This window comes from Panulirus ornatus, chromosome 52, assembly GCF_036320965.1.
Source record: "Panulirus ornatus isolate Po-2019 chromosome 52, ASM3632096v1, whole genome shotgun sequence".
In the NCBI taxonomy this organism is placed as follows: domain Eukaryota; kingdom Metazoa; phylum Arthropoda; class Malacostraca; order Decapoda; family Palinuridae; genus Panulirus; species Panulirus ornatus.
The window spans coordinates 7,004,004-7,019,830 of record NC_092275.1 but is presented as its reverse complement, the minus strand read 5'-3'; the positions used below and the strand labels follow the sequence as shown (position 1 = coordinate 7,019,830).

The window sequence follows — 15,827 nt, the reverse complement described above, 5'->3', positions numbered from 1 at the left end:
TATTCATTTTGCTTTGTCACTGTCTCCCGCGTTAGCGAGGTAGCGCAAGGAAACAGACGAAAGAATGGCCCAACCCACCCACATACACATGTATATACATACACGTCCACACACGCAAATATACATACCTATACATCTCAACATATACATATATACACACACACAGACATATACATATATACACATGTACATAATTCATACTGTCTGCCTTTATTCATTCCTATCGCCACCCCGCGACACATGAAATAAAAAACCCCTCCCCCCTCATATGTGCGAGGTAGCGCTAGGAAAAGACAACAAAGGCCCCATTCGTTCACACTCAGTCTCTAGCTGTCATGTAATAATGCACCGAAACCACAGCTCCCTTTCCACATCCAGGCACCACAGAACTTTCCATGGTTTACCCCAGGCGCTTCACATGCCCTGGTTCAATCCATTGACAGCACGTCGACCCCGGTATACCACATCGTTCCAATTCACTCTATTCCTTGCACGCCTTTCACCCTCCTGCATGTTCAGGCCCTGATCACTCAAAATCTTTTTCACTCCATCTTTCCACCTCCAATTTGGTCTCCCGCTTCTCCTCGTTCCCTCCACCTCTGACTCATATATCCTCTTGGTCAATCTTTCCTCACTCATTCTCTCCATGTGACCAAACCATTTCAATACACCCTCTTCTGCTCTCTCAACCACACTCTTTATTACCACACATCTCTCTTACCCTATTATTACTTACTCGATCAAACCACCTCACACCACATATTGTCCTCAAACATCTCATTTCCAGCACATCCACCCTCCTCCGCACAACTCTATCTATAGCCCACGCCTCGCAACCATATAACATTGTTGGAACCACTATTCCTTCAAACATACCCATTTGTGCTTTCCGAGATAATGTTCTCGACTTCCACTCATTCTTCAACGCTTCCAGAACTTTCGCCCCCTCCCCCACCCTATGATTCACTTCCGCTTCCATGGTTCCATCTGCTGCCAAATCCACTCCCAGATATCTAAAACACTTTACTTCCTCCAGTTTTTTTCCATTCAAACTTACCTCCCAATTGACTTGTCAACACCTCAACCCTACTGTACCTAATAACTTTGCTCTTATTCAAATTTACTCTCAGCTTTCTTCTTTCACACACTTTACCAAACTCAGTCACCGGCTTCTGCAGTTTCTCACACGAATCAGCCACCAGCACTGCATCATCAGCGAACAACAACTGACTCACTTCCCAAGCTCTCTCATCCACAACAGACTGCATACTTGCCCCTCTTTCCAAAACTCTTGCATTCACCTCCCTAACAACCCCATCCATAAACAAATTAAACAACCATCTACAGGATATATGTACACAAAGATCTATAAAAAGTTAGACATCAATTTTCAAAATGGAAATCGGTTGCTACATGAAAACCATTGATATATAAATATATTCATAAAACCCCCTAAAATAAATTTAATTCACCATAAATTCGTCAGAGTATCGTGGTAAACACAGAGATACTGATAAAATCGTTATAGACAACAATGCAAAGTAAAAAAAAGTTTAGAGCGCTTAAAATACTTTGTGCAAGATGACATTATAACCAGTATCATTATCGACGTATTTGTTATAATACATAAAGCATTATTGTACCAACCACCTGGCGTTACTCCCCAGCAGGTAGTGTACAAAGGGTGTGTGTAGAGGTCTCTTACATAAGAAAGGATGGGCTACTTAGTATTACTTCATATATTTTCTCCATTACCATTTCTGTTTACATTCTTCACAGAGCACTGTGTTGACTATCACTCGGATGGAGCCTTATACCCTGGTGTTACTCAGGAAGACCTGAATTGCTGACTATTGGCCATATGACTTAGGTCCTTGGAGTTCAGGAGGGAGTTCCCGGCCGGCCACCACAGCCATGGGTATATACGGCGGTGCTCCCAGCCCTAAGCATCAGTTGTCCAGGGGTAGACTCACTCTATTCATCATGAAGGTTGTGGTAAGAATCTCTCCTCTAGCTGTTCACTTAGCTATTGCTGCTTGTAAAGACAAGGAGTTTTGTTTTATAGTGATGACCAAACATCATGAGAAGAGTTTGAGTGAGAATTAGCCAAGAAAATAAGGTGCCTTCTTTTTTATATGTATGGCTTTTCACATGATCAGATTTGCTTGGAAGGTGATAACTTGTTTTTGTTGGCAGTTGTTGCTCGCTCTTGTGATGGTGGCCGCAGCCCTGCCCACCCCCAAAGCTGAGGCTGACCCAGCGGTGCTCCTCTACGGCTACCATCATCCTCTCACTTACTCCATCAAGCCGGTTGAGGTTAAGGAGGCCGAACTTCCCCTCACGTACAGCTACCCTAGTACGTCCACCTTCATCTAGATGACTGGTTACTGTGTCAATATTACTACTAATTGATATATACCCACGTCCTAAGGGACAGTGATGTACGAGAAGACAAGGACATCATTTTACATGAAATGACAACAGATCGTAACTTGCTATTTCCAAAAGTGCATACTACTCCAACTGTGGTCAGATATTATCCGTGTGTATATTGTATGTGTGTCTAAGTATGGCAAGGCGCGAGTATCTATAGTATTGACATTTGCTCATTGGGAAACTTGTGTCTCTCTTGTTTGATGGGAAAACTCAAGGCAGAGGTTAACATGTTATGAAGCTACAAGGACATGGAGAGGTGTAAAGTTACAGACCTGGAAAAGAACAGTAGAACTTCTCAAAAATTAGTCCGTGAGTGAATACTTTTGAAAAACTCTTAATTTTCTGGCAGTCTTCTTTATCCACATGTAAAGGAAGTCTTACTTACAGTCCTCTTTGTTTCTCTCTCATCCAGTAACTAGTAACCATCACAACCACACAGACGTTCACGACAGAAATGTAGAGTATTTCTCCTTTATAAGACTTGTTTCCCTGCACAGGTCTTGGTACCCCTACTCCCTTAGCTACCCCTATGGCTTGGGTTTGGGATACCCCTATGGCCTGCCACTCCTAGCCAAGCCTGCCGCTGAGGAACCTGCTGCAGAAGCAGCTTAAACGCCTCCACACAACACCTAAGGACATCAAGAGGACTGGCTGGCAGGGTCATTAGCCTCACCAGAAGGATTTTCAAGTTCCCGCTGAGCCTCCTGTATTCTGCGAAGACACCACCATCTGCCGCCTCTCTTACCTCTCCAACCACCACTCTATTGGATGACTCTCCAGCAGTACATGGGGGGCGCAGCAATGATGCTGGGGCAAGGTGGGGGCTTACACCTTTCTTATTCCCAGTAGCTTGGCTCTCTCAGCCATTCTTGCTTTCTTACATATAATAAAAAACAAAATACCAAAAGTTTGAGTTTTTAGTATCTGATCCTACCTCACTTTTTTCATGACGAGCTAAGTGAGGGTGTTTTACACTAGACATGAGGAAGTAACACAATATAAAGAACAAAACAAGAATGAATCACATCTTAAAGTGTGACTGACGAAGTGTCACATTTATTTCTTGGATATACGGAAATCGCAAAGTATAAAAAGCACTCAGAAGAAACACAGCACGCAGCACATAAAAGAAAGGGAAAACACTAAAAGCGAAACATATTAACAATGTATGTTTGAAGGAATAGTGGTTCCAACAATGTTGTAGGGTTGCAAGGCATGGGCTATGGATAGAGTTAAGCGGAGGAGGGTGGATGTGCTGGAAATGAGATGTTTGAGGACAATATGTGGTGTGAGGTGGTTTGATCGAGTAAGTAATAATAAGGTAAGAGAGATGTGTGGTAATAAAAAGAGTGTGGTTGAGAGAGCAGAAGAGGGTGTATTGAAATGGTTTAGTCACATGGAGAGAATGAGTGAGGAAAGATTGACCAAGAGGATATATGAGTCAGAGGTGGAGGGAACGAGGAGAAGTGGGAGACCAAATTGGAGGTGGAAAGATGGAGCAAAAAAGATTTTGAGTAATCGGGGCCTGAACATGCAGGAGGATGAAAGGCGTGCAAGGAATAGAGTGAATTGGAATGATGTGGTATACCGTGGTCGACATGCTGTCAATGGATTGAACCAGGGCATGTGAAGCGTCTGGGGTAAACCACGGAAAGCTCTGTGGGCCTGGATGTGGAAAGGGAGCTGTGGTTTCAGTGCATTATTACATGACAGCTAGAGACTGAGTGTAAACGAATGGGGCCTTTGTTGTCTTGTCTAGCACTACCTCGCACACACGAGGGGGGAAGTGGTTGTTATTTCATGTGTGGCGAGGTGGTGATGGGAATGAATAAAGGCAGACAGTATGAATTATGTACATGAGTATACATGTATATGTCTGTGTGTGTATATATATGTATACATTGAGATGTATAGGTATGTATATTTGTGTGTGTGGACGTGTATGTATATACATGTGTATGTGGGTGGGTTGGGCCATTCTTTCATCTGTTTCCTTGCGCTACCTCGCTAACGCGGGAAACAGCAACAAAGCAAAATAAATATAAATAAAAAAATAAATTAACAATATCATGAAGGGCACTATGAGTTACAATCAAAATACATGTAGAAACAGAAATAAAGAAAAACTTAGTTGAAAAAAACATATACGAAAAATATTACACAAGGTAGGAATATAGAAGGTCCATAACAAAATACACTAAGTAAATCCAAGCAAGACTGTTCTTGTCCGCATGCAGAGCTGAGGTCAGGTTGGGCTTGTCTGATTGTCTCTGAGCTTCGTAACCCAGGACTGAGTGGCTGCTGTCCAGAAATGGCGGACTCGGTAGCTTGTGGCGGGTCAGTGATGTGTTCCATCTGTCCTAAAACGACATTAGGTCTACGTCCTATTGGCAGGCCATCAAAGAGCTGAATAACGGTGGTCATCTTTGTCTGGATGTTGATGACAGTTGCTTTCTCACTAATGTGAATGGCTTCTAATATCTGTAATCTCTTCCGATCACTGCACCTAGTAATGATTTTGGTGCTATTCACTGTAAGCTCCCTCGTTAGTCTCACTCATTGCTTTTGTTCATGATGTTTGATTCCACCTTCTCGTAAGTGAAGTGAGAGGCAGCGGCTCAGGGTGCAGGTTGTATGTCCAATGTAGTTTATGTGGTGGGGCCCCCAATATTGTATCGGTACCAACAGGTAGTCACACAGGCCAGCAAATGCCAGGTCATGTGGCTTCCTTACCAAGGGGGTGCCAAGCATTTCAGGATGCGTGGAATTAGAAAATAGTTTACTGGAGATTTCATCGTCATTAGACATTAATTCAGACATCATTAACTTCTTTTAATTTTCATTATCTTAATAATCACTTTGGCTGTTACATTTGTTTTACACTTGAATTCCCTCTTCAGTGTGAATTTTATCATCTTGTATCAGTGCACTTGCAAGTGTATGTTCCCTACAGCCAGGTCCTCCTTCCCAGCAGGTAGTGTACAGAGGGTGTGTTGAGGGCTGTTACTTAAGTCAGGGTGGGTCACCCAACCACGACCCCAACATTAGCTCCTTCGTGTTATGATTCACTTACAAATAAGTTTATATGTCTATCAAAAATCCGGGTAGAGTGACTGAATTAATTCACCCTCACAACTTTTTCACGTTAATCATATACATGCATGGGTGTCGTATTTCTTTAATGATGAGATTGTTTTCTATATATTGTATCCCCTCACTCCTTAAGACCTTAGCTACATCTCTTCCTTGTGAGTTAAACAAAAACTATCCAGCAAATCATTTATTGCAAACTGATTGTACGTAATGATCATCATCATATTCTCTGGTTACTGAAGCAAAACTCAAACCACCCAGCCCCAAACTTAATAATGTATGACTGAAATTAGTGACCTTAAGTTTGATATCCCTGAGTTAAGGAGGGAGTTCCCGGCCAGTCACCTCAGCCACGGGTATATAAGGCGGTGCTCCTAGCCCTCAGCATCAGTCATCCAGCGGCAGACTCTCACTTTACTCATCATGAAGGCTGTAGTAAGGATCGCTCATCCAGCTCTTCACTTAGCTATTGCTAAGTGAGTTTTGCCCTGTAGTGATGACAAAACATCATAGGAAGAGTTTGAGCGAGAATTAGACATGAAAATAATAAGATGCTTTTGTTATCTATATGGCTTTTTGCATGATCAGACTTGTTTGGAAGATGAAAACTTGGTACCTGTTGCTTGCTCTTGCGGCAGTGGCCACTGCCCTACCCAGCCCCAAAGCTGAGGCTGACCCAGCAGTACTCCTCTACCATCACCCCCCTCACCTACCCCATCGATGTTCAAGAGGCCAACCTTCCCCTCACCTATAGCTACCCTGGTATGTCTCCCTCATGAACCAGTTTATGCTGGTCTGCCTGTGCGTATCAAAGTGGGAGAGTGTCTGCCTTTGTAATATCCTCATATGAAAGGTTGGACCTCTTGTGTTGACGACTAGGTACCATGCTAGCCACTCAGTTTGTATTTGGTGTAACGTCAGCAGGGGTTAAAGTTATTTGTACTTATAGATCTGGAGAGCAAAGGTGGATCATCTTCTCTGAAGATCACTGAACCACTTACACATTTCCCATCTGTAGACTTTATGGTCTTTCCTCTCATCATTTAAATAATGAACATATGGGGATATGGATCAGAGGTCTTTGTTACCCTCTTGTACTGTAGTCACTAAACCATCACAACCACACAAAATGTTCTTAACAGAAATATAGATCAAGTAATTCTCCTTTATAAGATTCGTTGTTTCCCTGTACAGGTCTTGGATAACCCTACTCCCTCGGCTACCACTACGGCTTGGGTCTGGGATACCCTTATGGCCTGCCCCTGCTAGCCAAGCCTGCTACTGAGGAACCCGCCACAGAAGCAGCTTAAATGCCTTCGCACAACACCTAAGGCCATCAAGATGACTAGCTGACTGGGTTGTTAGCCTCACCAGAAGGATTTTCAAGTTCCATCTGAGCCTTCTGTGTTCTGCGATGACACCACCACCTGCCGCCTCTCTTATCTCTCCAACCACCACTCTATTGGATGACTCTCTCCAGCAGTATGAGGGAGGGAAGCCATGATGCTGGGGCAAGGTGGGGGCTTACACCCCTTTCTTATTCCCAGTAGCTTGGCTCTCTTCCCCATACTTGCTCTCTTGCATATAATAAAAAACAGAATATCAAAAGTTTGTGTTTTAAGTATCTGATCCTACCTTACTTTTTTCATGACTTGAGCTAAGTGAAGGTGTTTTACCCCAAACATGAGGAACCAACAAAATATAATGAACAAAACAAGAATGAATCACATCTTAAAGTGTAACTAAAGAAGTATTACATTTATTTCAAAACTTGGATATATGTAAATCGCAAACAAAGGATAAAAAGCACTCGGAAAAAACACAGCATATAGCACATAAAAGAAAGGGTAAACACTAAAAGCAAATCATATTAACAATATCATGAAGGGCACTATGAATTACAATGTAAATACCTATATTAACAGAAATATATATATTTTTTTTTTTTTTATATACTTTGTCGCTGTCTCCCGCGTTTGCGAGGTAGCGCAAGGAAACAGACGAAAGAAATGGCCCAACCCCCCCATACACATGTATATACATACGTCCACACACGCAAATATACATACCTACACAGCTTTCCATGGTTTACCCCAGACGCTTCACATGCCCTGATTCAATCCACTGACAGCACGTCAACCCTGGTATACCACACCGCTCCAATTCACTCTATTCCTTGCCCTCCTTTCACCCTCCTGCATGTTCAGGCCCCGATCACACAAAATCTTTTTCACTCCATCTTTCCACCTCCAATTTGGTCTCCCTCTTCTCCTTGCTCCCTCCACCTCCGACACATATATCCTCTTGGTCAATCTTTCCTCACTCATCCTCTCCATGTGCCCAAACCACATCAAAACACCCTCTTCTGCTCTCTCAACCACGCTCTTTTTATTTCCACACATCTCTCTTACCCTTACGTTACTCACTCGATCAAACCACCTCACACCACACATTGTCCTCAAACATCTCATTTCCAGCACATCCATCCTCCTGCGCACAACTCTATCCATAGCCCACGCCTCGCAACCATACAACATTGTTGGAACCACTATTCCTTCAAACATACCCATTTTTGCTTTCCAAAATAATGTTCTCGACTTCCACACATTCTTCAAGGCCCCCAGAATTTTCGCCCCCTCCCCCACCCTATGATCCACTTCCGCTTCCATGGTTCCATCCGCTGCCAGATCCACTCCCAGATATCTAAAACACTTCACTTCCTCCAGTTTTTCTCCATTCAAACTCACCTCCCAATTGACTTGACCCTCAACCCTACTGTACCTAATAACCTTGCTCTTATTCACATTTACTCTTAACTTTCTTCTTCCACACACTTTACCAAACTCAGTCACCAGCTTCTGCAGTTTCTCACATGAATCAGCCACCAGCGCTGTATCATCAGCGAACAACTGACTCACTTCCCAAGCTCTCTCATCCCCAACAGACTTCATATATATATATATATATATATATATATATATATATATATATATATATATATATATATATATATATACATATATAAACTTAGTTAAAGAAAAGACCACCTCGGCATAGTAAATGCAATGACTATAAACTCCTCAGTTCAATGCATTCATCCACAAACTATAAACTCAGTTTAATCCATTCATCCACAAGTCTCCTAACCTATAAAAGTACTTCTTGATACATTTTCCAATGTCTTTCTTGTTTCGTTAGCAAATAAATACAGTGGGACAGAGGAATGAAATGAAGTTGATTATTAAGATTGGGACAGTTTGGGAGGGATCTTGGTGGGGTGCCAGAATATTGACAGTAGGCATGTATAGTGCCATTTTATAAAGGCAAAAGGATGTTCAAACTACAGAGATATAAGTTTGTTGTTTTTTTTTGTTTTTTTTTTTTATACTTTGTCGCTGTCTCCCGCGTTTGCGAGGTAGCGCAAGGAAACAGACGAAAGAAATGGCCCTAACCCCCCCCCCATACACATGTACATACACACGTCCACACACGCAAATATACATACCTACACAGCTTTCCATGGTTTACCCCAGACGCTTCACATGCCTTGCTTCAATCCACTGACAGCACGTCAACCCCTGTATACCACATGACTCCAATTCACTCTATTTCTTGCCCTCCTTTCACCCTCCTGCATGTTCAGGCCCCGATCACACAAAATCTTTTTCACTCCATCTTTCCACCTCCAATTTGGTCTCCCTCTTCTCCTCGTTCCCTCCACCTCCGACACATATATCCTCTTGGTCAATCTCTCCTCACTCATTCTCTCCATGTGCCCAAACCATTTCAAAACACCCTCTTCTGCTCTCTCAACCACGCTCTTTTTATTTCCACACATCTCTCTTACCCTTACGTTACTTACTCGATCAAACCACCTCACACCACACATTGTCCTCAAACATCTCATTTCCAGCACATCCATCCTCCTGCGCACATCTCTATCCATAGCCCACGCCTCGCAACCATACAACATTGTTGGAACCACTATTCCCTCAAACATACCCATTTTTGCTTTCCGAGATAATGTTCTCGACTTCCACACATTTTTCAAGGCTCCCAAAATTTTCGCCCCCTCCCCCACCCTATGATCCACTTCCGCTTCCATGGTTCCATCCGCTGACAGATCCACTCCCAGATATCTAAAACACTTCACTTCCTCCAGTTTTTCTCCATTCAAACTCACCTCCCAATTGACTTGACCCTCAACCCTACTGTACCTAATAACCTTGCTCTTATTCACATTTACTCTCAACTTTCTTCTTCCACACACTTTACCAAACTCAGTCACCAGCTTCTGCAGTTTCTCACATGAATCAGCCACCAGCGCTGTATCATCAGCGAACAACAACTGACTCACTTCCCAAGCTCTCTCATCCCCAACAGACTTCATACTTGCCCCTCTTTCCAGGACTCTTGCATTTACCTCCCTTACAACCCCATCCATAAACAAATTAAACAACCATGGAGACATCACACACCCCTGCCGCAAACCTACATTCACTGTTTGTTGTGTATCTGGAAAACTGTATGGGAAAGTAGTGACTGAGAGGGTGAAGGCATGTACTAACATCAGACTGGAGAGAAACAGTGTGATGTCAGAAATGGTAGAGGATGGGAGGATCAGGCATTTGCTTTAAAGAATATATATGAGAAAACATGGCATTTATGGATCTAGGAAAAGCATGTGACAAGTTTGATAGAAATTCCTCGTAAAAGGTCTTAAGAATATATGGTATGGGAGGATAGCTACTAAATGCAGAGGATTTTTTTATCAAGAGTGTACGGCATGTGAAGGTGGTCTGCAACAGGGGTTTATGATACCACTATGGTTTAATTCATTTATGGATAGGGTGGTGAGGGAGGTAAATGCAAGTCTTGGGCACAGAGGGGAAAATGTGCAGTCTGTGGGGTGAAAAGACTTGGGAAGTGAGTCAGTTGCTGCTTGCTGATAAAATAGCACTTGCGGCAGATTCAAGTGAGAAACTGCAAAAATTAGTGATTGAGTTTGGAAGGGTGTGTGAAATGAAGAAGTTGAAATTAAATGTGAGTAAAAGCAAAGTTACTAGGTTTAGCAGGTTGAGAGACAGATTAGTTAGGGTGTGAGTATGACAGGAGAAATTGGCGGAAGTGAAGTGTTTTAGATACCTGGTTGCGGACATGATGGCAAATGAAATATGGAAGCGGAAGTGAGTCATAGGGTGAGTGAGTGGAGACAAAGGTTTTGGGAGAACTGAAAAATGGGTGGGAAGAGAGAGCATTATCTGGGAGGACAAATAAACATATCTTTGAAGGTATAGTAGTCCAAGCGATATAATATGGTTGCAAGGCATGGGCTACACATAAGGATGTACAGAGAAGGGTGGTGCTGGAAATGAAATGTTTGAGGACAATATGTGCTGTGATGTGGTTCTATATCTCTGATGCCTGTTCCCTATGGAAGCTCCCTCAATAGGATGGCCAAGGCAAAAATGTCTCCTTAACTGGTGAATTCCAGTGCCACTTCTTAGCCTTTAGTGCCTCACCCTTAGCAGGCCACTGGCAGAGGGCAACTCTAGTGTAGAGTTTCAAGAGGCTCCTACCTACTGTTCCTGATTACTACTCCACCTATTGTTTCATAATCTGTGTAAATCAACTGGAGGACTTCAGGATCTTATACAATGTTTGGGGGGATTGAGAAAATGAAAGTAACAAATCATAGCTACTGAGAGGGCAGTAAAGGTAATGGTCTTTCTTTAAATGATGGTTTAGGTTTATTTACACATCACTACCTAATAGTTATGTACGTATTTGTGAAATCTGCACTATACTATACCCTTCTGCATACTCACTCACTGAGCACTCAAAACCTTATTCACTTCATCACTCCATTCTCTTCTTATGTCTAAACCATTTCAGCACACCCTCTTCAGCTCTTTCAGCCATCCTCTGTATTACAATACCTAAGCATTCTAAGCATTTCTTAATCAATCCTCACACCACATGTTGTCCTCAAATGTTTCTTTTGCAACACATTCACCCTTTCCTGCAGGTTCTTAACTACAGCCCATGGTTTGCACCCATACATCATTGGGACTACTGTACCTTCAAACATGCCTACTTAACCCTCCCAGATAGTGACCATTCTTTCCATGCATTCCTCAATGTTCCAAGGACCTTCAACCCCTCCCCTTCCCTTTAACTACCTCACTTCAGCTCCCATGGTTCCATTTTCTGCCATGTCCATCCCAGGTATCTAAACACTTCACTTTCTCCAATTTCTCTCAATTCAAACTCCCACCCCAACTAACCTGGCAGTTTCCACTGTTAAACCTAATAACCTTGCTGTTATTCTTATATACTCTCAACTTACTCCCTACACACAATCTTTCAAACTCACACCAGTTTCTGCAGTTTCTGACTCTAATCTGCCAACAAGCCATGTCATCATGAAACAATTGACTCACCTCCCAGAACCCTGCAACCCAACAGACTGCTTACCTGCCCCTCTCAAAGACCCTTGCATTCACTTCCCTTACGACCCTATCAATTTATCATATTAAACAGCCATTGTCTGTTTAGTTTGGTTGTATATAGGGGGATGCATTTCAATGTGACAACTACACAATGGAGGTGAGCAAGTGAGGCCATTTCTTCATCTGTTCCTAGCACTATCTTGATGTGGTTTGACTGAGTAAATAATACATGGGTAAGACAGAGGTGTGGTAATAAAAAGGGTGTGGTTGTGTGAGCTGAAGAGAATGTGCTGAAATGGTTTGGACCTATGGATAGAATGAGTGAGGAGAGGTTAACAAAGACGATATATGTGGCAGAAGTGGAGGGAACAAGGATAAGGGAGAGACCAAATTGGGGTGGAAGGATGAAGTGAAGAAGATTTTTGAGTGATCATGGCCAGAGCATGCAGGAGGGTGAAAGGTGCGCATGGGATAGAGTGAATTGGAGCGATGTGGTATACAGGAGTTGATGTGCTGTCAGTGGACTGAACCAGAGCACATGAAGCAGCTTAGGTAAACTATAAATTGGTCTATGGGGTCTGACTGTGGACTGGAGCTGTGGTTTCTGTGCATTGCACATGACAGTTATAGCATGAATGTGAGTGAATGTGGCTATTCTTTGTTCCAGACACTACCTCACTAACATGGAAAATGGTGATCAAATATGAAAGATTGTGTGAATATAAAATTCCTTTCTATAACAAATGTAAAAAATATGTACTTTGAAAATTACTTTAAAATAGCATCTGAGTTCCTTGCCATTAAGCAGTCAGTGACAAGCTTCATTCCAAACTCTGGCAACAACAGAACTTGAACAATGTGTGAAAAAGTTGTTCTGATGAAGGAAAACATTATGATATATAATATGGAATAAATCTGCTCCAATAATATACCTACCTGGGTATCAGGAGGGTTAGTAATGGATGCGCAGTGAGCCTGCCCTTCTGTGGCAATCAAGTTGCAGTCATCTGACCCACATAGCTGCCTTTTCTTTCTGCCCCAACACACATGGAATACTGGCATTCTGTCCACAAACATACAATCTCTCCTTGTCACACATTACAACACTTAACTCATACAATTCTTTCTTCATAAATCTATATTTTCCTGCAATGAGCACTACGTGCTAGCCCTGCCTTTTGGCAATATGGTTGGAACAACAGCTAGAGGTAGTAGGTAGGTACATCAGGCAGGAGCATTAAGTAGAAGTAGTAAGTTGGAACTTAAACAGAAATAGGTGGGAGGAACATTAGGCGGGAGCCTCTGAAAACAGTGAACTAGAGGCCCACTGCCAGTAGCCTGCTAAGGGTAGGACATTAAAGGCTAAGAAGTGGTACTGGAATGCAACAGTTATGGAGACTCTTTTGCCATGGCCAACCCCTGAGAGAGCTCCCAGAGGGAATAGGCATCAGATATATATATAAAAATACTGATACATTCTGTTTAGATTACCCTTCATCCTAACATCACGACAAACAACTTCAAAAGCGATGAACAAGAGATCTTTATCATGCTAACATATCAGTGGCGTGCATAGACTCATAATCATCCGCAAATAATGTTGTACTCCATTCTACTGCTTCAACATCACATCTAGCACAGTGGTAGTATATAACATGTGACTGTGTGTTTAAAGAAATATCAATAAGGATTATTTTTTTTTATTTATTTCTTATTTTGCTTTGTCGCTGTCTCCTGCGTTTGCGAGGTAGCGCAAGGAAACAGACGAAAGAAATGGCCCAACCCACCCCCATACACATCTATATACACATCCACGCACGCAAATATACATACCTATACATCTCAATGTACACATATATATACACACACAAACACATACATATATCATGCACACAATTCACACTGTCTGCCTTTATTCATTCCCATTGCCACCTTGCCACACATGGAATACTATCTCCCTCCCCCCTCATGTGTGTGAGGTAGCGCTAGGAAAAGACAACAAAGGCCCCATTCATTCACACTCAGTCTCTAGCTGTCATGCAATAATGCCCGAAACCACAGCTCCCTTTCCACATCCAGGCCCCACACAACTTTCCATGGTTTACCCCAGACGCTTCACATGCCCTGATTCAATCCACTGATAGCACGTCAACCCCGGTATACCACATCCAATTCACTCTATTCCTTGCCCGCCTTTCACCCTCCTGCATGTTCAGGCCCCAATCACTCAAAATCTTTTTCACTCCATCTTTCCACCTCCAATTTGGTCTCCCACTTCTCCTCGTTCCCTCCACCTCCGACACATATATCCTCTTGGTCAATCTTTCTTCACTCATTCTCTCCATGTGCCCAAACCATTTCAAAACACCCTCTTCTGCTCTATCAACCACGCTCTTTTTATTTCCACACATCTCTCTTACCCTCACATTACTTACTCGATCAAACCACCTCACACCACACATTGTCCTCAAATATCTCATTTCCAGCACATCCACCCTCCTGCGCACAACTCTATCCATAGCCCACGCCTCGCAACAATACAACATTGTTGGAACCACTATTCCTTCAAACATACCCATTTTTGCTTTCCGAGATAATGTTCTCGACTTCCAAACATTCTTCAAGGCTCCCAGGATTTTCGCCCCCTCCCCCACCCTATGAGTCACTTCCACTTCCATGGTTCCATCCGCTGCCAGATATCTAAAACACTTTACTTCCTCCAGTTTTTCTCCCTTCAAACTTACCTCCCAATTGACTTGACCCTCAACCCTACTGTACCTAATAACCTTGCTCTTATTCATATTTACTCTTAACTTTCTTCTTTCACACACTTTACCAAACTCAGTCACCAGCTTCTGCAGTTTCTCACATGAATCAGCCACCAGCGCTGTATCATCAGCAAACAACAACTGACTCACTTCCCAAGCTCTCTTATCCACAACAGACTTCATACTTGCCCCTCTTTCCAAAACTCTTGCATTCACCTCCCTAACAACCCCATCCATAAACAAATTAAACAACCATGAGACATCACACACCCCTGCCACAAACCTACATTCAATGAGAACCAATCACTTTCCTCTCTTCCTACACGTACACATGCCTTACAGCCTCGATAAAAACTTTTCACTGCTTCTAACAACTTGCCTCCCACACCATATATTCTTAATACCTTCCACAGAGCATCTCTATCAACTCTATCATATGCCTTCTCCAGATCCATAAATGCTACATACAAATCCATTTGCTTTTCTAAGTATTTCTCACATACATTCTTCAAAGCAAACACATGATCCACACATCCTCTACCACTTCTGAAACCACACTGCTCTTCCCCAATCTGATGCTCTGTACATGCCTTCACCCTCTCAATCAATACCCTCCCATATAATTTACCAGGAATACTCAACAAACTTATACCTCTGTAATTTGAGCACTCACTCTTATCCCCTTTGCCTTTGTACAATGGCACTATGCACGCATTCCGCCAATCCTCAGGCACCTCACCACGAGTCATACATACATTAAATAACCTTACCAACCAGTCAACAATACAGTCACCCCCTTTTTTAATAGATTCCACTGCAATACCATCCAAACCTGTATTGTTTTTTGTTCACCAGACTTCATTTCAAGAGCTTAAGCAGTCTTTGTAATCATCAAAATGCAAATCAAATTCTTTCTAAAGCATGTCCTTCCATCCAAAATTTTACCAATACTGTACCGACAGCTGATTAATTTCACAATCTTCTGCTTTTCAAATTTTGTGATTACTTACTATTTATTATACTATATCGCCATTTCCCACGTCAGTGAGGTAACACCAGGAAAGACAAATAATGGCCC

At 42.5% G+C, this 15,827-nt stretch overlaps 2 protein-coding genes across 5 annotated transcripts in view; one reads left to right on the top strand and one right to left on the bottom strand.

Moving 5' to 3' along the window:
* Positions 1–1,525: 1,525 nt before the first annotated feature.
* Positions 1,526–7,137, top strand: LOC139765020 (uncharacterized). Of its 4 annotated transcripts, XR_011716552.1 has the most exons (5): positions 1,536–1,670; positions 1,780–1,995; positions 2,197–2,356; positions 2,934–3,253; positions 6,724–7,137. XR_011716552.1 is itself a non-coding variant. In XM_071692095.1 (4 exons), the coding sequence occupies exons 2-4, from the start codon at positions 1,915–1,917 to the stop codon at positions 6,732–6,734; spliced, it is 252 nt and encodes an 83-aa protein (XP_071548196.1). In that variant the 5' UTR covers positions 1,526–1,670; positions 1,780–1,914; the 3' UTR covers positions 6,735–7,137. The 4 variants fall into 4 exon arrangements, 2 of the variants coding, with proteins under 2 accessions (XP_071548196.1, XP_071548195.1); XM_071692095.1 differs by lacking the exon at positions 2,934–3,253 and having other exon boundaries at positions 1,526–1,670; XM_071692094.1 differs by lacking the exon at positions 6,724–7,137 and having other exon boundaries at positions 1,546–1,670; positions 2,934–3,360.
* The window catches only part of LOC139765018 (uncharacterized), a 160,766-nt gene continuing 149,386 nt past the window's right edge, over positions 4,448–15,827 (bottom strand). The window contains exon 19 of the mRNA XM_071692092.1: positions 4,448–6,017. The gene's annotated coding sequence lies outside the window, so the exon portion shown is untranslated. The remainder of the gene's footprint in view (positions 6,018–15,827) is intronic.